This window comes from Gobio gobio (genome assembly GCF_949357685.1).
Source record: "Gobio gobio genome assembly, chromosome: 3".
Taxonomy (NCBI): domain Eukaryota; kingdom Metazoa; phylum Chordata; class Actinopteri; order Cypriniformes; family Gobionidae; genus Gobio; species Gobio gobio.
Genome location: NC_137099.1, coordinates 15,542,163 through 15,564,552, shown reverse-complemented (window position 1 = coordinate 15,564,552; position 22,390 = coordinate 15,542,163). Strand labels below are relative to the sequence as shown.

At 40.6% G+C, this 22,390-nt stretch overlaps 1 protein-coding gene across 3 annotated transcripts; it reads right to left on the bottom strand.

Moving 5' to 3' along the window:
- Positions 1 to 22,263, bottom strand: LOC307123401 (eukaryotic translation initiation factor 3 subunit B-like; the record flags this gene model as incomplete). 3 transcript variants are annotated; one of them, XM_079811929.1, is made up of 18 exons in its annotated part: positions 1 to 1,342; positions 4,693 to 4,801; positions 4,951 to 5,028; positions 5,152 to 5,277; positions 6,716 to 6,854; positions 7,321 to 7,399; positions 7,545 to 7,667; positions 8,882 to 8,954; positions 9,042 to 9,252; positions 9,687 to 9,733; positions 9,825 to 9,891; positions 9,967 to 10,098; positions 10,175 to 10,332; positions 12,255 to 12,383; positions 12,580 to 12,637; positions 12,788 to 12,907; positions 14,369 to 14,561; positions 22,161 to 22,263. In XM_079811929.1, 18 exons carry the CDS (start codon positions 22,261 to 22,263, stop codon positions 1,239 to 1,241), a joined length of 2,049 nt encoding a protein of 682 aa, XP_079668055.1. In that variant the 3' UTR covers positions 1 to 1,238. The 3 variants fall into 3 exon arrangements, with proteins under 3 accessions (XP_079668055.1, XP_079668053.1, XP_079668054.1); XM_079811927.1 differs by lacking the exon at positions 22,161 to 22,263 and adding an exon at positions 14,002 to 14,090 and having other exon boundaries at positions 14,369 to 14,447; XM_079811928.1 differs by lacking the exon at positions 22,161 to 22,263 and having other exon boundaries at positions 14,369 to 14,538.
- Positions 22,264 to 22,390: the final 127 nt, after the last annotated feature.

Genomic DNA, 22,390 nt, shown 5'->3' with positions numbered 1-22,390 from the left:
AAGTACAGTTTGGATTTGACATTATGCCTCATGATACTGCAGCACATTGGCATGCCAAGTCACGAGTGAAGATATGTAGAAGTATTATCTTTGAAAGATGAAAGACCAGACCATAGTACAAAAGAAATTCCTCTCTATCAGAAATATTTTCTTTTGAGAAGTGATAACCCACAAAATAGTACCATTGGACTTTGAAAAGTTTCTTGCTCTTTCAGAAGAAGAACAGCAAATGATAAATCACTGCGCTTTAGTCCTTTCAATGAATGCTACAAGAAAAAATGTATGAAGGGGGATTGAGGAATATGAGCTCTTATTTAAAATTAATATTAAACATCCATTCTCAGCAGGAATATGCAAATCTGTAAGAGTGTTTACATACACTTCAAAAGTTCCAATTAAGTCGGACTAAAAGAACAATTCATCATGTTTAAAAGTCAACAGAGCTAGCTCAACTTCGTCCAGCATCTATAAGCGTTGAGAGACTACAGTTGGGCTCAGCTTGCTCCAAAACAAAGAAGTGATGCGCAACGTTTATTTCATTCTTTAAAGTCACAATGAAATAAAAAATATACAATGCTTGTTTTTTATGGAATATTGCATGCAGCATTTATTATAAATTATTTATCCGTGCACATCATTTTTATTTGATTTTATTCATGAGCCTTTGTGGTAAAAGATACATCATGCAGATGCGCTGGGACACATCATCAGTGATGTGTCCTGGGGTCATTGGGTGTTTCGGGTCTCTCAACATCAGACACCCTCGCCGTTGATCACACCCAGAGTTGATCAGACCTGTGTCCCAGGAGCATTTGTCCACGGTTCTGCCCTCTTACTTCCCCTCCCTCTTGCAGCAACATCTCTTCTCTGATGACATGTTTGATGTAAGGGCGGGACAACTTGTCACTCACATGACATCACAGCAATAGCAAACCACAATCATCCAATCAATTCCTGATGGACAACATCAAGTCCCTCCCAACCATTTTTCTTATTTGAGAAGCTTTGGATATGCATAAAAATAGGAAAGAAAATATTTCATGGTGACTTTAAATATTCAATTTGCTTACTTGTGTGAACGTTTTGCTCGACTGCGCAAAAACCCGCTCTATTATAACTGTGCATGTCAACAGACTTCTGTCTCTCATACAAAGAACTTGTAAAGGACTTGTGGAAGTAAACTCTGAGGGTGAATATTTTGTCTCACAGCTGGAAACATGGGTGCTTTCCATGTAGGTCTACTCCAGGTCTCCGAGAGGAATGATCTCTTCATTGATGAAGAACTCAATGGTTTCCTCTTCCCAGTCCTCCACATTACTGTCCAGTTCATCTGTGTCCACACCTGAGAGATGATAATTCAGTGCAACTCATGAACTTCTGACTTGGATTAGTTGTAAAATATTTTTACTTTTTTTATTTTAGGGCACTCTGGTAAACAATGTGTGTACTGTTCATCAAACTGCATTATGGGTAATCCATTGAGATGGGCTGCCGTGTGCATCTGCACAGCCACGGCTCGCCTCTAAGGGCAGATATTCATCCAAACATAGACCTCTATATACACTGAATTAATAATACATTGTAAATGTTCAGCATTCTGCAACAAATATTTTTTGTATTTTCAAGACTGTTTTAAGTCGTAAAGTAAGCAGGATATATTAAAATTTAGCGCTTCATGATCATGATACATGGCCCTATCATACACTTGCCGTAATGTGACACCAGGAAAAACGCAAGTGTTTTTTTTCTAGTTTCAGCCCGACGGCGTTATAATTTTTTTATGTCCAGCGCCACGTTGTTTAAATAGCAAATGCACTCGTGCCCATCTGTTCGGCCATGGATGTGCTGGTCTAAAAAAGAGATGTGTTAAGCGCATTGTTGGCGCGTTGCTATTTTGAGGCAACTGAAAACAACTGCACCATTGACCATATACACTATGCGCCTATAGACAGGTGCACAACACGCGTACACTCTGCTTATTACACACACAGGGACGCGCAGCAGTACACAAACATTTTTAAATATTAAAAATAAAAGGATTCCTCTCTGGAGAAGTGTTCAGTCTTTCCGCTTGCAAATTCTGCCATGTAAATAGCAAATCCGCCATGGTGTGGGAACAACTGGCTTTTAAAGGGAATGGGAGATGAGACTCTGATTGGTTTATTTAACGTAACAACCAAAACACACCCATGACTCATTAAGAGACTATGTACAACCCTTTTGTACCATGCGCCTGGCGCGCAAACCCTTTTTTCCATCATTAAAGGATTAGTTCACCCCAAAATGAAAATTTCCTGATAATTTACTCACCCACATCTCATCCAAGATGTTCATGTCTTTCTTTCTTCAGTCGAAAAGAAATTAAGTTTTAGGAAGAAAACATTCCAGGATTTTTCATCATATAATAGTTTTCAATTGCAACCAAAATGCTGAAGGTCCAAATCAATGCAGTTTCAAAGGGCTTTGAAGTGCTTCAAATGGGACTGCGCGATCCCAGCTGAGGAATAGGGTCTTATCTAGCGAAAAGATCGGCCATTTTAAAAAATAAAATAAAAATTAATATACTTTTTAACCTAAATTGTTCATCTTCCGAAAACTTCATTTCTTTTCGACTGAAGAAAGAAAGACATGAACATCTTGGATGAGATGTGGGTGAGTAAATTATCAGGAAATTTTCATTTTGGGGTGAACTGATCCTTTAAACTAGCAAAAGTGAATTCGGACACACCCTAAGTGCACCTGCGCAATGCGCTTCAGACCATGCGCTCAGATCATTAAAGGAACACAGTGACTTTTTGGGACTTTTGGGAGAGTTAGATAAGTCCATACATACCATTCTCATCTCCGTGCTTGCCATAACTCTGTGTGACGCACCCACCGCTAGCCTAGCTTAGCACAAAGACTGGAGGTAAACGGCTCCAGCTAGCCTACTGCTCAATGAGTGACAAAATAACGCCAACATTTTCATATTTACATGTTGCGATGTGTATAGTTACATCGTGTACTAAGACGACAGAAGACGAAAAGTTGCGATTTTCTTGACCGATATGGCTAGGAACTATACTCTCATTCCTGCATAATAATCATGGAACTTTGAGCCGTACCGTGGGTGCAGCGGCACAATGATATTACACAGCACCTGAAAATAGTCCCCAGCACGCTCTCGGTGCAAGCAGGTTGTTACATTGGTTATGTTGACGAAAGTTAGCCTATTTTCAGGCGCTGCGTAATATCATTGCGCCGCTGCACCCATGGTACGGCAGCAAAGTTCCATGATTATTACGCAGGAATGAGAGTATAGTTCCTAGCCATTTGGCCACTTATATTGTCACTTATTGAGCAGTAGGCTGGCTGGAGCCGTTTACCTCCAGTCTTTGTGCTAAGCTAGGCTAGCGGTGGGTGCCGTCAGACAGAGTTATGGCACGCATGGAGATGAGAATGGTATGTATGGACTTATGTAACTCTGGGGGAAACGGTGAATAAGCTAAAGTCCCAAAAAGTCAGCGTGTTCCTTTAAAATAGGTGGGGTAGCCTGTCTTGGAGCCCTCCCAAGCTCTACAGCGCCCCACAAATTTCCAATGTAATCCTGTGGTGGAAAATGGAACTGCAGCGTGCTCTAATTGAGAGCCATTGGGGCAGATTTCAGACTGCTTATTTTCATGTTACCGTACATAATCCTCATTCCAGACAGAGATGATAACAATCCGTTTCATCGATGTGTCTGCATCAGGTCAGTAACCAGTTGGCATGTCTGTTCTTCCTATGTGGAGTAGCATTTCAAAATAATGAAAGTATAAATCTTTTAGTGTAAACGTGCTCATGTGAATAGCAATGACTTTGTTTTCCTCACTGGAATTCCTACGCAACTTGCAACATTCCAAAACATCATTCGGACGCAATAAATGCTACATTAAGGCAATTCTAAGATTCTATGCATTTGTCGTGTGTCCTAAAGTCTGTCAATCATCGTTAGTGCGCCACCCTCAGGCTGAATAATGCAAGGACATTTGAATTCTGCCAAAGGCATGTCTGATGCGTTCAGTGATTAGAATATAAAACTTACAAAATGTTTATCATAAACTAGCACTAAGACCCAGAATCTGCCCTACCTAAATTTATGTTGAGGAGCTGTCACTGCATCTGCAATATTTAAATGTGAACCTTCTGAATAATTACTATTAAATTAAATGAAATTCATTTAATTAATTTAATAAACTATTTAACCCTTATGTTGTGAGAGGATTTTCTTTTTACCATAAAATGCTAGTTAATGTTTTCAAATTGGACTAAAACTTTGCTCAGACAGGGTATAACAATTTCCCAAAAATAGCTTTTTTTCCTCCACTTTTTTTGGTGTTCCCAGTCAAAACAAGTTGCTTATAAATCTCGTTATGCTATGTTATTGGATATTGGAAGCGCAGGTGAGCCTACAATCAATCAGTTCTAAAAAGAAGTACAAAACCTGTGCTAATTGAAAAAAAAAAAGATAACAGCATAATGACAGATTTAAACTCAATGTAAAAGGCCGGTCATTTTTGACAGGGAACACCAAATTAGGTAAAGGATTTTCAACACAGAACAAGGGTTTATTATGGGCAAAGACAGTATAGAAAGGGAAGAAATTATGGAATGTCAATAGACAATGAAAACAATAGAGAGAAAAAACAAAGGAAAGACAGCAGTGTTTCTCACCTCCTCTGAGCTGAAGGCGTAGCTCCCTCTGCTGGCTGTAAAGCTGAATGGCACTGTCTTTGTACTGCCTGTATTCTTCCATCATCAGACGACGTTTGTCCACTAACTCCTGCATCAAGAGCATTGCAGAAGCATTGTATCAACACATTAATTACATTTTTAAATAACACAAATATGCAAATAAACACAGCTAAATGAATCAAGTAATAATCACAACCAATTAAACATTTATAGATTTTTTAAGAAAGAAAGACTGACCTTGGAAGCTTTGGACTGGCTCAGTCTGTCCTTTTGCTCAAAGATTTTTGAATACTTCTTGAGGTCCTTCTTAATTGCCTGTTAAAAAAAGAGAAAACCTCAGTCTCCATGATTAAATTTTCCAGGGTAAAATTCTTATAACCTTCACATTTAAAATTGTGTGTAGATGTTACAAATGTAAACAGTAGAAAAGGCAGTGACCTTTATTTGCTCTTGACTGAGTAAAGAAGGAGGACGTGGTCTCCATAACAACTGGCAGAATCGGTCTTTGTTGTTCTTTTGCAAAAGGCGTCCCTGGAATGTCCAAAGCCAGTATGCATTGTCCACCTGTATGCAGAGTAAATAAAAGTATGCCGGGTCAATTAAAAAAAAGACCTAATAAGGATAAACATATAGTAACTTAAAGTGCCCCTATTATGCTTTTTCGAATATTACCTTTCATGCAATCTGAATGTAAACAATCTGCAAAGTTGTGAAGTCGAAAGTGAACAATAAATAAAGTGTCTCTCAAAAGAAAGAATCGACTTTGAACAGCCAAAATGAGTCGTCAATAATTTTGAATTCCATTTGCATAATGCCCGTTGCCAGTGAACAACGTTTACTTCGACCTGCCCTCAAACACTGTAATTGGTGTTGTGTGTGTACATGTCGAAAAGATGCGGTTTTCTGTCCTGCTCTGCAAAAGCAAATTTTCTTTGTAAACACTTCCAAAGGATGACCACAGCGAATTACCACAGCGATACAACACCAGTATAAACTTTTGACGGTTGCTTCTCAAATCTCTGTGAGGTCTAAATGGGATTTACAAAATGCTTATCCATTAAAGACAGGACAGTACCCACTTTATTTGGACCAACTCAGAATCACAACCTGTAAATTATTAATTGTATATATTTTCTATCGGATGTTCAAAATACGTAGTTTTGTGTTTTATATTGTGTAAGTTTCTGGCTAACCGGCTAACTCCCGTTACTACTGTCTTACTGAAATACTTCTGCTAATCAACTGTGGGCCACTATTACCTCAAACTGTGTTTATTAATGCAGATTGTCTGTCGTTCTTACTACTTTGAGTAAAGATAAAGGATGGAGCAAGATTTATATTACATCAGTCAATCAAGGCTAACATATGCGTTGTTATTGATACAGTTCCCGCATGTGCGCCTCAATAAATTAGAAATATACACATCGGTTGATGATGGACATACACTTGTTAATGCTGATGGTGAGGAATTACAGCTGCAACATCTCATAATGTACATCAAATTGAGAGTAGCATATGACTGAGAAACGTCCTGCTCAAATTGTCCTTGCGATGGAGGTTTGGCTTGAATAACTAGTTCTTCCAATGTTTCATCATTGGACTCGCGCTCGGATTGATATGGTAAAATCGGTGCCATCGTTACTGTCTTTTCAGTGTGTACAAACGCTGAGGACTGAGGAAGCCTCCGGAGCTGAAGTTCAGTAATGGCTGTTTCGTTTACGACACGTGCTGTATGCGGTAGACCAATCACAACAGACTGGGCCATCTAGCCAATCAAAGCAGAGTGGCTTGTGGAAAAGAGGGATTTAGTGCGACTGAATCATTGGATGAGTCGTTTGAGAATCAATGAAAAATGTGGTGATGTGCAATGTATATTATGATTTTTTTAATTTATTTTTTTACTTTTGATACAAGTAAACCTGTTGTAGTAGGCCTCCAAAACAAAATTAGGAACCTTTAAAATAGCATAATAGGTGTACTTCGAAAGTGAACGTCAGATTACTTTGTGGCTCCACCAGGAAACAGAAGTGACCACGTATCTGCCTGTAGGGTCCCATTCCACATCAGAGGCCATGTAATGCTCCGCAATATACATAATGGTACAATCCGACGTGTCCACAAATGTAAGCGCACCATTCATACTGCACAGAAAAAAAGAACAGAAATATCACCTGTAAGAGCTAAGCAATTAAGATTTAAGAAAAACATTTGCCCATGAACACAGATCACTGTCATTAAAAAGCGGGGGGGTCAGTAGGATTTTTTTTTTTTTTTTTTAAAGAAACTGATCATTGAACGCATTAAATTGATCAAAAGTTACAATAAAGACATTTATAATGCAAATAAACATTTCTATTTCAAATAAATGCTGTTATTCTCATCTCACAGAAATTATTTACTATTTTAATATATTTTAAAATGTAATTCATTATATTAAAATGTAATAATATTTAACAATATTACTGTTTTTACTGTATTTTCGACCAAATAAATACAGCCTTGGTGAGCATAAGAGACTTTTAAAAAAGCATAAAAAATCTTACCAACCCCCAAATTTTTTACTGTACATCTCATTTAATTTAATACTTATAATATATATAAATTAACCTCCGCAGTCCTGCCAGTACCATGAACTGACCCTGAGGACTCCAAAAGATACTGTTGGCCTGCTGCTTATCAAACATCTCTGGAAAACCACAGAATAGTCACAAAAAATCCCTGCCAGCACTAAATCAATCAGGATAATATTACTAACATATATTTACATAGTATTAGATATACTAACATAGATTTGAATATATTTCATGAGTGACATTAAGATTGGCACTTACTGATGAGCTCAATCTTGCCGTTGCTTTTGACGTGGTAAAATGAGGCGTTTATTCTGGGTGATTCTCCATGTAGTACCGCAAACTTACTGCCGTTAGGCTCCCAGGCAAATGCAATGATGCTCTCTAATAAAAATCAGATGTTTCATTTAGTCCACCACAGATGAAAACTAATATGTGAACCTGGAGCATAAAACCAGTCATAAGTCGCATAGGTATATTTGTGGCAATAGCCAACAATACATTGTATTGGTCAAAATTATTGATTTTTCTTTTATGCCAAAAATCATTAGGATATTAAGTAAAGATCATGTTCCATGAAGAAATTTTGTAAATTGCCTACCGTAAATATATATAAAAATTTATTATTATTAGTAATATGCGTCGCTAAGGACTTCATTTGGACAACTTTAAAGGCGATTTTCTCAATATTTAGATTTTTTTGCACCCTCAGATTCCAGATTTTCAAATAGTTGTATCTCAGCCAAATATTGTCTCATCCTAACAAACCATACATCAATGGAAAGCTTATTATTCAGATTTATACATCAATTAAAATGACCCTTATGACTGGTTTTGTGGTCCAGGGTCACATATTGTGTGATAACTATATTTTATGCTCTTTAAAGAAACACTCCACTTTTTTTGAAAATAGGCTCACTTTCCAACTCCCATAGAGTTAAACAGTTGAGTTTTACTGTTTTCAAATCCATTCAGCCGATCTCTGGGTCTGGCGGCAGAACTTTTAGCATAGCTTAGCATAGATCATTGAATCTGATTAGACCGTTAGCATCTCATTGTGTCTCAATAATCAAGGAACTCTGCTGCCGTGCCATGGGTGCAGCGGCGCAATGATATTACGCAGCACCTGAAAATAGTCTCCAGCACACTCCCTGTGCAAGCAGGTTATTACGTTGGTTATGTTGACAGAAGTTAGCCTATTTTCAGGCGCTGCACCCAAGGTACGGCAGCAAAGTTCCTTGATTATTAGGCAGGAATGAGAGTATAGTTCCTAGCCATATCGGCCTAGAAAATCACAACTTTTCATTTTCCATCGGTCTTAGTACACGATGTAACTACAGAAGAGTCAAGCTTTAAATAGGAAAAATATTGAAAGTCTTTGGTCATTTTTGAGCGAGATGCTAACGGTCTAATCAGATTCAATGATCTATGCTAAGCTATGCTAAAAGTTCTGCCCCCAGACCCGGAGATCGGCTGAATGGATTAGAAAACGGTAAAACTCAACTGTTTAACTCTAGGGGAGTTGGAAAATGAGCCCATTTTCAAAAAAAGTGGAGTGTTCCTTTACGGCTTTTAGGAGCATTTTAGGCCTCGGTTACCTTTCATCTCCACCACATCAACAGGAACCTGTTTCTCTCTCATGCGGAAAATCTCAAAGTTTGTTACGACGCCCTATTGAAGAGCAGAAAACTAATTGTGGAGGTATTAAGACAGGTGATAAAAGAGCTATAAGGAAATGATTAGAAGACTTTCTTTCACCTGTGTTCCTCTGGGCGTTCGGTCCACCTTCACACACAAGTAGTCACCCTGCCGTTGCCAGTGAAGCTTGCAGTCCACCACATTGAAAAGATTCCGCACCCGAATCTCTAAACGGGATGGGAACTGCATGAGCGTTACCCTGGCTGGAATGTCCTTGTCTTCAGGGACCCAAAAAGCAATGATGTTGTCTCCCGGTGACCAAGAGAAATCTCTATCAGACAGGAAAAAACTTCAGGGTTGCATTTCACAAATCTTCCTGGTAACACTCAAAGATAGATAATTTTCAATAATTCAAACATTGCTCTTATACTGTAGATATTTTTAGGAATAATGTTCAAAGGCTGATTAAAGTTAACTAAAACCATAAAACGTATTTCCGTTGCTTGAAATAAAATAAACATTAACTGAAATAAAATAAGCATTTTATAAGTATAAGTATTTATATTTTATTTTTATATTTATATATTATTTTTTATTATATTTAAACATAACCAACCAGTCTTATTTTCATTTTATTTTTCATTTTCATTTATATATATATATATATATATATATATATATAATAGTATCTTAATGAAACTAAAACAACACTGGGCTGATTTATGCCTTTAATTACTTTCTACAATCGAGCAGAGGTTTACTTACTTTATTCCACTTATTTTCAAACTCTTCTTATCTAGTAGACCCATTGACTGGAAGAAATTAACAAGGTATTATAAAAAATAAATAAAAAAGAGTAAGTACAGAAACTACATATTAATTGAAGTTAAAGGCTTATCTTACTGGGGTTTTATAGATGCTGAGAGTATCTTGTGTCATTCTGGCAAAGAATTTTCCATCCTGACTCCACCTGTGAGAGAAGCATTTTAGAAGTTCTTATTTTGAATAAAAGTAAATGAGCACAACGTGTAATTAATCCACTCACTTAAAAATAGGCCAGTGTGCCGAACTCTCACAATGGAAGCCTCGTTTCTTATGTCCGGTCAGGATGTCCCAGATGATGATGGCTTGAGGGTCCTCTTCAGTGTCCATCAGTGGGCTGAATGTCACCACATACCTGACAGACATTTTTAGTGTGTTATTCACATCTGGAACTCTGTAAGAGCTACGCTCGCATTCTCTTTGATGTTTACCTCTCGCACGGGGAGAAGTCAATGAGAGACACACCCTGGTGGCTGAATCTTTGTATCTGCTTGAATTTCTCTCCACCCCACAATGCAATTCCTCGTTGGTGAAAAGTGCCCAGGTACGTCCCTTTGGGTGACCAGCGGATGTAAGTCTCTGTCCAGCACTTTAGAAAGATTAAACTCCTCAAGTTAGTAGCCTACTGTAAGGCTTATATCACAATTGCTTGAAGAATGACATGACAAGATGTGTAGACGCCATTACTTCATAAATTAAACAGACTATTAATCAGTAGGTTTGTAAAAAATAGGTTCAATAACTGTGATGAAAACCTCTAGTATCTAGCCCATGATTTACTCACCCTCAAGTTATCCTATGTGTATATGACATTCTTCTTTCAGACGAATACAAACGGAGTTATATAAAAAAAAATGTCCTTGCTCTTCCTGTTACAGAAGTAGACTCAGGATACACACAGGATATTGTTATGCAGGAAGTTTATTGGAAACAACAGAAGCTGAAGAATCGTGGATGGTTAGTAAGCAGGTTGAAGGTACTTTAACTGTGCTGATGAAATTGGTAAAGAGGATCCTTGCCATACAAGACCAGGAGATCGTGGATGGTGATGGAGGCTAACACACAAGGAGACGCTGGAGACGGAACAAAGGGATAAGCTGGAGAGGAGAACACAGAGGAGGATCACAGGAGGTAGGTACAGGAGAATCGCTGGAGATCAGACTTGGAAGGAGTCTAAGAAAGAGTCCACAACGTATAAACGAGACCGGAAACTGGAGTGAGGTGAGGTGTGTGCTTTTGTAGCCGTCTTGATGAGGGAGAAGATGAGGTGCAGGTGTGCGTATTTAGTACTGGGGATGTTGTGCGCTGTGATTGGCTGTGCTGAGTGAGCCTGGCAGATCTGTCAAACTTCCTAGTTTTGAAGTCCGTAAAAGTGCATATATCCATCATAAAAATAATCCACACAGCACCAGGGGTTAACAAAGGCCTTCTGAAGCGAAGCGATGGGTTTGTGTAAGAAAAATATCCATATTTAAAACTTTAAAAACTAAAATAACTAGCCACCGGCAGACGGCCTACGCAAGTCGACTTATGGCAAAAGAATAACCTCTGACGCGATATGTGATGCAGGATGTAAGAGTATCGCAAGCTTTGACGCCTCTCGCGGTTCATACAAATAGAGCTGGGCAACAAACTCAAGCCCCTCTTCTCTTATATTGAAATCCTCCGGCATTTCTCTTTAATAATTCTCGTTTTAGACTCTAATTCATGACCGGTGTTTTGCTCTATCCTCTGCACTTCCTCGTTCGTCAATACGTCATGCATCAGGTCAGGGTTTACTCTTTCCCCGGAGCCATGTGGATATCTTTTATGATGGACTGTTTTATGGACTTCAAAACAGATCAGCCATGCACTGGCATTATAAAGCTTGGAAGAGCCAGGACATTTTTTTATATAACTCCGATGGTATTTGTCTGAAAGAAGAATGTCATATAGACCTAGGATGACTTGAGGGTGAGTAAATCATGGGCTAATTTAAATTTTTGGGTGAACTATCCCTTTAAATGCTCAAGCTCTTTAAAGCAGGATGGATGTTTTTATCGCTGAAAGTGATTCTAACAATATCGTTCCTCTGTGCCTTTATTGTTATAGTTGTCGTGTGGACTGCTATTCTTTTATATTTCTAACTATTTTTGTAACAATATCTTTATCGTTATCATTATACCAAATCTTTATTCTTTCAAGAAAACTCTTTTTTTCCCTACTGGGTTTTAAAAAAACGTACAAATTTAAACAAAATCAATGTTGTTATTGTTAACTAAAAGCATTAAAATAATAAATAAAATACATTAAAGCTAAATAGAAATATAAACAAAAATTACTAAAACTTTAAATAAAAATAAAAATACAAAATATTAATAAATACTATAATAGTATATAAATAATACTAAAATAACACGGAAACCAATCTAAAATATCATGAAGCAAATCATATGTTTATCGTGTATTAATTAATATAAATAATACTAAAATAAAACTGAAGCAAATCGGTTTAAAAAGAAACATGCTCACAGCTCTCTCTTCATCCAGTATCGGCTCTTTCGGGTCATTGGAAAATATGGCAGTTTGTTCTCCCGATTCATAGATTACACTGTATTGATCACGACAGTCAGCATCCTCAAGCCAGTGCCTCATGTTTCCCTGGTAAACAGTGACAGAAAATGATGTAATGCCAAGATGTCATTGGCTAGATTACTTTTCCAGTAATCTTTGAATGTCTCATTCATAGTGTTTTTCAAAACCAAGTTTTTAAGTATACAGACACGGCAGGCACAAATAAATAATTTACACCAAGCTTGACTTTTATCCCAAATAGCATAGACGTAGAATTACTTACAAAGTCTTTAAATGGCTGTTTTTCAGGGGTTTCCCACTGGTCACTGATGTTCATGTACCTGAAACACACAGATAAATGGCCCATAAGCAATAAACCTCAATATTTGTATAGTAACTGAAAGTTTTTATTTGCAGTTCACAAATAGTCATGAACCAGTCATAACCAGTTGTGTTCTGCTTCTAAACATATGAACCCTTTTAAAACTTACTTATCAAAATCGGTGAACAGATTTACTCTGAATGTGTGTTGTTTGTCCAGCTTGTAACCATCTGCATTCTTAACTGCTTCCAGAGCCTGGTTAGGGGACGCATACTCCAGAAAGATATACCTGAGAACAAGAAACACAGCAATTATTTCACATTTGTCACTAGATTGTGTTCTGTAAAGAATCAGCTTCATTGCAATTAGGGCTGGGCATTGACACAAATTTCACAATTCGATTTGATTTCGAAACACAAGCTTGCAATTCGGTTTCGATTCAATCCGATTAATTGGGGCCTATCAGGTACAGTACATGGCAAATTTCGTCTCAACTAATGCTGTAAACTATACAGGGAACCCCAGTTGGTACATTACTATAATATTAAAGGTTAAACTTAATTGATTGTTGGCTACTTACATTTAAATTACACACAAGGAAGTTTTTTTTATAATAATTAACAATGTTGTAATAATACATTTTTAATTACACACACACATATATACTGTATGTTTCTACTCGTTTTTTATAAATATAAACATTTAAATAGTGGCTGTCATAAAAAAATGACGTATTTATTCAAACATACATATATTTATTTAAACATAAATATTGATGAACAGGTTAAGTAAAATACAATGAATATGCAATGTAGTGCATATACTTAGCAAAAAGTTAGCTGACTAATGAGTTTATGGACATATAAATGCATCATAACGTGACATTGTGTGCAGGCTGTTTTACTGACGTCATTGCGCGGTTGAACAACGATTATAAGTGATTACATTCGACATGAAAAATTTTTTGAAAACAGTTTAATATTTTTCAGGATTCTTTATTGAATACATTTTTTTTTAATGCACAACATTTATTAGGAACACTTTACAATAAAGTCTCATTAGTTAACATTATTTAATGTATTAACTAACATGAATTAACAATGTGTAAAACATTTGTTACAGTATTTATTAATATTTGTTAATGTTAGTAAATAAAAATACAGTTCTTCATTGGTTGTTCATGTTAATTCACAGTGCATTAATGTTAGAAAATACAACTTTTGATTTTAATAATGTATTAGTACATTTTGAAATTAACTAGTGTTAACTAATGAAATCTTATTGTAAAGTACTACCAATTTATTAAAGCAATTATTAAAAATAATAAATACAAATGTCTTCACTGTCACTTATGACCATGCTTAACGAAATCTTTCAACATACCTTCTGATGTTCATTCATGTTTATTTCATGCTGTAACTAGTAGTAAAGAGGTTCCGTTCACATGCACTTGAACTGAGGCCTACAGCGATCTGTCGCGCCACATTAAAGAGCACAAAAAACAATATTTATTGTTTGAATTTCTTAATACAATTGACAGAATTTGAAAGCTGACACTTTGTGTCATATCAGAATTAACAGCACAAAGCTTATTACGATTTATTGGATGGGAAGAGCGATACAAAGCTTTGTTCATTCATCAACAGATCGATTCTTGGGATTTAAGAATCGATAACGGTTCTTTAAAATGAGATTAAAATCGGAAAAAAAATGAATAGCTAAATGTATAATCTTTAAATCAGCATCTCACCCTTTGGTGGTCCCAGCCGCTTCAGGGTAAAATTCGTTAGTGATTTTTCCAAACTTGGAGAAGATTTTATGGATCACATTTTTCAGTTTCTCCTGACGTTCAGGGCCCACCTTGGGAACGTTGTCCACCACGACCACCGAATCAATCCCATCAGCCTCCAAAGGTCTCTCCCTTAAAACATCCTCCAACAATTCTGCATAATACGACACAGATAACTTACAAGTACAAATTGGCCTACTGGAAAACTCGGAAACTGTTACTGTACATGTGCATTATGATATTTAAAGGGATAGTTCACAACACTTACTCACCCTAGTTGTTTCAAACCTGTATGAGTTTCTTTCTCCTGTTGAATACAAAAGAAGCTGGTGCCCAAACAGTTGGCGGAAGCCACTGACTATAAGCATAATATCTTCTTTTGTGTTCAACAGAAGAAAGAAACACATAAAGGTTTGGAACAACATAAGGGGGAGTAAAAGATGACGGAATTTTCATTTTTGGGTGAACTCTCCCTTTAATGCCTGAATTGAAAATTGTTTGTGTTTTGAATAAATCCTGCAAGTGTACATTACAGAATGTAGAGGGGAAAAAAACAGCCTGCTGTTTTACACAGAAAGCATAAAAGCTTCTCACACTTGAGGGGAAAGTGTGAGAAGCTTTAATGCTATGCTTCAAGAAAATGCTCTCTCTACCCCCCCCCCCCCCCATAAATAAAATGCCATAAAATCATATTAAAATTGTATATAATCTCTTCAAAATGTAAGTGAAACCATAAAGTTATTTTTACCTGTTCTGAAGATTTAGTGTAAAAAAAATGTAGTCAAGTGGATTCATTTGTTTTAAATAATAGTTTTGACTGAAATATAACCAGGTAATTTCCAGTTAGTTTCCATATGAAGAACATTTTAGGCGAACAGATGAAACATTTCTTAAATAAAATAAAGTGTTAATTTATTAAATGGTTTTATCAGTATCATATTAATACAAGATTTGCATTAATATAAAGTACCTGCAAGTACCTAAAAATTGTAAGAAATATTGCAAAATATTATTACAAATTAAAATACATTTTCTATTTGAATATATTTTTAAATGTAATTTATTCATGTGATGCAAAGCTGATTCCCTTTCGAAAGGGAACTCGCGCTGCGTCAGCTTGACGCTACGGGGAACGCCTCCAGCGTGACAGGTGTCTGAGCTACAATCGAATCACATCAGTCCTACTGACCGGCGACAGCCGATGATGTCATCAGGGTGCGACCAGGAAGTATATAAGGGCGCCTCTGCCAACATGACACCGCTTCTTCGTCTTCAGTGACTGTCTTGTCTGGTGTACTACATAGAAAAGAATCACGTTAGTTGAAGGATGAAGTGCGCACAGAAGACGCGGCACTTTAGAAAGTGCGCGGATCCGTGTCCGAGGTATCTGACGCCTGAAGACACGCATAATCTCTGTGTGTACTGTCTGGGGGAAGAGCACGCGCGGGAGGTTCTCGAGGGAGCCTCTTGCGCGAATTGCGAGCGTTTTCCCATCCGAACGCTCCGCTCTCGCCTGGCCCTCTTCTCGAGGGAAGAGGGGCCAGCGTCTGGGGACGGTCCTGCTCACGCTGAGGCTGAGCGGCGACGTAGGTCCTGGGGTTCCCAGACGGACCTGGCTCGTCGCCTGGAGGAGGGTGTGGTCCTCACAGACGATCAGCCAGGTCGCGAGGGGCGGCTGGCGGAGGAGGAGTTGGATCTCTCCTCCTCGTCAGCTGATGCTCTTCCAATCGAGCAGAGGATGGCTGGGCAGGGTGGTGATGAATCGGTTGAGGCCGAACCCTCTCAGCCATCTTGCCCCGTGTATGCGGAGTTGATGGATGTTATGGAGCGCGCCACCAACAGGCTGGAGTTACATTGGCGGCGTGCTAGGAGAGAACCCGAGCGTCCAGGTCGACTGGATGATCGCTTTCTCTCTGGCCATAACCCATCACCTCTGGGGAGCCTTCCATTCCTCCCCGATCTGCACGGGCAGATCGTGGGGGCATGGAAGAACCCATACTCGGCCAGGATAATTCGGCATCAGCGTGGAAGCTTCGCTGATGTCGAAGGATTGGCCGAGTCTGGGTACGTGTCGATGCCTCCTATCGATGAGACGTTTGCGAACTATCTCGCATCGGGGAGGCCATCGACACTTAGAGCTCCCACCCTGCCGTCTAAAGCGATGAGAAACACCTCGCGCTTGAATGGCAGGGCGTACACGTCAGCGGGTCAGGCCGCTGCAGCACTGCACACCACTGCGGTGCTGCAGGCATACCAGGCCGACCTGCTGAAGGATCTTGATCAGGGGGAGGGCCTACCCCCTGACGCGATGGCTGAGCTCCGCCTCACCACAGATCTGGCTCTCCGTGCTTCCAAACAAATGGCGGTCGCCATTGGGCGCTCAATGGCGGCTATGGTAGCTACGGAGAGGCATCTGTGGCTGAACCTTGCGGACATCGGGGTGAAAGAGAAGGCCTTTCTCCTCGATGCCCCGGTTTCGCCCTCTGAACTCTTTGGCACCTCCGTCGAGGCGGTGGTGGAAAGATTCAGAGAGGCGAAGGCGCGCTCAGCTGCATTTAAATCATGCATTCCGCGGAGATCCGGGGCCGCACCCAGGCAGGCGGGAGGCCCTGGTCCGTCATGGCCCGAGGACCAGCGACAGGACCAGCGAGCCAGTGTCGCCTCTCGTGCGCCCCCTCAGTGGCGGAGTAGGGCGCAAAAGAGGCGGGACTCCCGCACTAGGAGTCGGAAGGACGCTGGAGAGCGAGGTCGGTTCCAGCGAAGAAGACCACGCTGGGACAGGTCTCCTCCCCCTAGGGCGCGCTGAGACTAGGGAGGCGTCCTTCTCCTAGTTCTTTCTCCCCAGGCGCTTTTACACCAGGCCGGGCGGGCCCATGATGAGCGGAGAATCCGTCAGACTCTGACGGCCTGCCTGGCTTGGTGCGTGAGTGCGCCTCCCTCAGCCCCGTGGTAGTATTACACCTAAGCATTCATATGGGAATAAAGCTTGTGGGTCGATATCATGGTGTGCCGCAGGAGAGTGGGTAAGTCCCCTATAAATGGGAAATTATTTCATATATTTCTGACTTATGCTCCCTGCTGAGGGCTTCGGGGATCGCTGGATATTTCTAAAAGGGCCTGTAGTTCCCCTGTTAGGTTGGCTAGAACGATTACCAGTTGCTTAAGCTTGGTATAATTGAGCTAGTAGTGCTAGTGGAGGCCAGCAAATACTATATATGCTACACGCTGTGTGTGCTGTACACCTCTTTATTTTTCCCAGTTCTAAAAATGCGTTAGAATTAACGCTGGGTTTGCTGCTTTTTCCTGAGGGTTTGTAGCGAAAAAAAAAAAAAAAAAAAAAAAAAAAAAAAAAAAAAGAGGGGCTTGTTTTTCTGAGGAAAGGCTAGGCATTTTTTCTCCTAGTATTAAACTACTAACTGGTAGCGGCCTCAGGGTAAGGCGGTCTGTTTTTTCTCTCAGTATAAATTTCTGGAGAATGCAGGATCAGACTATGCTAGAACTACAGTTAGATCTAGGGCCAGATCTATGTAATGACTGGCACTTTACTCAAGTGCCCTTTTTGCTATAATGCAATAATAGTGGCCCTTTTCGGGATCTCGGGTATAGATCTAGATTGGCCTAGGCTTTCTAGGGATTACGGAGTCGCGCGCCAAGAAGTGCTAGCGCTCCGGGTAGCTGTTCCTTTTTTGAACTTAGCTTTATTATTTGTCCCTAATGCAGCCTCCTCTTACGCAGAGTAGTCCGGCCAAGGCCCGCCCCCTTGCCTGCGTTCTGGGGCCTTTGCTAGTAATGCAGGTTGGTGCTGTGCAGAATTGATAGCGACTTAGCCAGTAGTCGTGGGGCAGGGTTAAGGCGTTTTTTCATGCAAGTACGAAAATTCCGTATGCATATTCAACCCGGCCCTCCAGAGCTAGTGTTTAGAGGCCGCCAGTTTTTTGGCAGGCGCTGGCCTTTTTAATATAAATTTTCATGGCCAGTTGGTCGTACTCCCCTGACAAAGCAGGGTAGATTTGAGTACCTCCACATCCAGCTCTGTATCATTCTGCCTCACCCATGGCTCGGGTTGAGCAGCACTTCACAACCTTTTTGTTTATGTAGGTTTGGTTGTGAGCTCCCTTGTAGCCAGAGCATTTCCATGGCTGACGCCCTCACATGGTATGATAGGCGCTATTAAAGCTAGGACCTTCATGAGGTGGGTGGCGTATGTGGTACTCCCCCCGTTTAGGGGGTACAGGGCATTTGGTTTGCCGAGTACCCTGCTATGGACAATGTGATTAGGTTCCAGTGTTTGTAGGCGCTGCCGATAAGATTGCACCATTGTACAGTTGGCTCCAGAAGGAATTGGAGGCCTTCGGGATGGGTCACCCAGCTAGGCTGGGATGATTTTTAGGCCAGCTGGCTGTGAGTAGCCAGCTGGGGCAGTCTTGGCAGTAGACTCCAGGTCAGGTGGTAGGCCTCAGAGTTAGGCCTCCTTGCGAGTGAGTCCCGACGTTTGGGGAGGTTGGCAAATTACTAGCTGCAACCTTGAACATAGGTAGTCAGCCTTGGTAGGCCTCTGCAAAGTTCGGCCCCTTGTGTACACTATATATATTACTCCCCAACGATGTCGGTTTCAAGTAGCAGTTCCCAACTATAACCCTTGTCAGCAGTTGGATGTTTATTTTTGTCAGCCAGCAGAGAAGCTACTGTCAGCCCAAGGTTATAACATTGCAGTTTTTCACTCCTGTCACCAGGAAGCTGTCCCTGCAGGCCTGCTGTGAGGTGGTAGGCCCCATTAGGCCTCCCTGGAAGCAGGCTCCCATTCGCCAGTCGCTGTGTCAGCTAGCATGGGCTGCTAAGCTGTTGTTGGGTGGTAGGCCGCATCAGGCCTCCCTAAGACTGGTCGTAAGGTAGTAGGCCTCACCGGGCCTCCCTAACGGCATGTTCCTGGGCTCCAGTCACCTGAGAAACAGCTAGCACGGGTCGCTATCAGGTAGTAGGCCTCACTAGGCCTCCCTGAGGCTTGCTATCAGGTAGTAGGCCTCACTAGGCCTCCCTGAGGGCGAGTTCCCGAGTCAGGATACTCGGCTAGCTGGTGTAGCTTGACCTTCAGGTAGTAGGCCTTCACTAGGCCTCCCTGAGAAAACGAGTCTCCGTTTTCCAGCTACTTTGACAGTCGGCTTCAACTACTATCAGGTAGCGGGCCTCGCCAGGCCTCCCTCTAAGCGAGTTCCTGAGCATGACCTCTCAGGCTTCTCTGGCATACACTGGGCCTCACTAGGCCTCCCTAATGGGGCTTTGGATCTCAGTTCAAAGACTTTTGACTGGCATGATGCTGACAGCTAGTGGTCACCCTAGCGCGACTGGTGTCGCTTCTGCTACTTGGTAAAGGAGGGGATTTCAGCCTGCAACCTGGTTTACCTACCGGGCAGCCCCCTTTAAGCTCCCCTCCTTTCGGAAGGGTCATATGTGAGCCAAAGCTGCCTGGGCCTGATCGGGTGGTCGTAGGCCCCTAGGGTGGCCTCCCAATTAGATCAGTTTTTAGGCCAGTCTGGCCTCCTGAGTGTTTCTATCTGATAATAGCTCAGTAGATCCTAGGATTGAGCAGATTACTCCCCTCGCTGGCAAGGGTAGGAAGCGCTGTGCTGAGTGCTGCTCTCCGGGATTCCCGTCTCTGAGATCCGGTCCGAGGAGGCCACTGCCATTCTGCAGTCCCTGGGACTGGATGCCTCTTCAGGAGGCGAGTGTCCAGAGGCTCTGTTATCGAACAGACAGGGATGGCCCGGCTGAAGTGCCCGTTGAAAAAGGCACCAAGCTAGGCCTCCTTGGTGGCGGTAGTGGCTGGCTGGGGCGCCCTAGGGCCCCCTAGCCACATTCCCTTAAAGGAGCCCCCTTCTTTCGAATGGGTTGGATCCGGGCCTTTGAGCGGCCTGGGTAGAACTTCTCTAAGTGTTCGAAGCTTCCTACTCGGGCTTATAGCTTGGGCTATGACCGTAGGGAATGCTGTCACTGACAGCCTTATGTGACCAGAGGGGGAGTGGTTCAGGCATTTCAGTTGAATTTGTTTGTTCTGACAGTGGTCACTGCCAGTAGGCATGCACTCCCCTCGGCATGGCGGTGTTGGTATTTCGTTCCCCGTAGCGTCAAGCTGACGCAGCGCGAGTTCCCTTTCGAAAGGGAACGTCTCCGGTTACGTATGTAACCTAGGTTCCCTGAGAACAGGGAACGAGACGCTGCGTCGCTTTGCCATGCCTCAGGGTTTGCCTGCCGGACAGTCCCTGAAGACGAAGGGCGGTGTCATGTTGGCAGAGGCGCCCTTATATACTTCCTGGTCGCACCCTGATGACATCATCGGCTGTCGCCGGTCAGTAGGACTGATGTGATTCGATTGTAGCTCAGACACCTGTCACGCTGGAGGCGTTCCCCGTAGCGTCAAGCTGACGCAGCGTCTCGTTCCCTGTTCTCAGGGAACCTAGGTTACATACGTAACCGGAGACGATTTTCAGCATCATTCCTCCAGTCTTCAGTGTCACTTGATCCTTCAGAAATCATTCAAATATGAGTTTTATATTCAGTTTAATATTTTTCAGGATTCTTTATTGAATACATTTTTTTTAATGTACAACATTTATTAGGAACACTTTACAATAAAGTCTCATTAGTTAACATTATTTAATGTATTAACTAACATGAATTAACAATGTGCAAAACATTTGTTACAGTATTTATTAATATTTGTTAATGTTAGTAAATAAAAATACAGTTCTTCATTGGTTGTTCATGTTAGTTCACAGTGCATTAATGTTAGCAAATACAACTTTTGATTTTAATAATGTATTAGTACATTTTGAAATTATCTAGTGTTAACTAATGAAATCTTATTGTAAAGTACTACCAATTTATTAAAGCAATTATTAAAAATAATAAATACAAATGTCTTCACTGTCACTTATGACCATGCTTGCTTAACGAATAAAAGTATTAATTTCTCTCTTTTTTAATCTTACAATAAATGTTTGAATGGTATCATTGCTTCCAAAAAACGTTAAGCAGCAAAAACTGTTTTCAACTTTGATAATAATGTTTCTTAAACAGCAAACCATCATATTAGAATGATTTCTGAATCACGTGACACTGAAGACTGGAGTAGCCTAATGATCCTGAAGATTCATCTTTGACATCACAGGAATAAATTACTTTTATAAAATATATTCAAATAGAAATATTTATTTTAAATTGTAATAATATTTCACAATATTACTGATTTTACAGTATTTTTGATCAAATATACAGCCTTGGTGAGCATAGTCTTCTTTCAAGAATTAATTTTTGTTTTTTTTGTTGATGTTTTCAAACGTTTTTTTTTTAATCTATTTTAAATATAAGTTAATATTTGTTTTTAAATTAATGTTATTAATATGCAGTTTGAATGGAGTGACAAGAACTGTACCTGTCGGAAATTGTTACCATGGTAAATATTCGCAAAGTAGCCAAAACTAAATTGAATGGAAATAAAATATGATCTCATGAGAAATAATTTTCAAGAGTAGCAGACAGAATGCATATTACGTTTGTCTGCTTGCTGACTGTCAAATCAGCAGACCGTCCTATTATTCTATGCGCATAGAAATAAACTGTAATGAAAAATGTCAGCATATTATTGCGCAGGAAAAAAATATTTTAAAATCCCAATTTATGCCGGTGTGCATGGTGACTGTCTCATTTTGGGGCCGCGCCGCCGCGCGCCTAGCGGATTTCACTGCAGCCTCTTCACCTTCATCATCGATGTCTTCCACAAAATCCTCCGGATCGCTGAACAAAGGCTCCTCTTCTTCATCAAATTCAGATTCAGCCGCCATATTTAACGTATCCTGCATTGGATGAGCGGGAATCGTTGAATGTTTGCTTTTAGTTAGACCAGAGCCATATAGAGAGAGAGTTGCGACAACTCCATAGACTCCAATGGAACGGTTTTTTTTACAGCAATGGCGGCTCACGGAGACT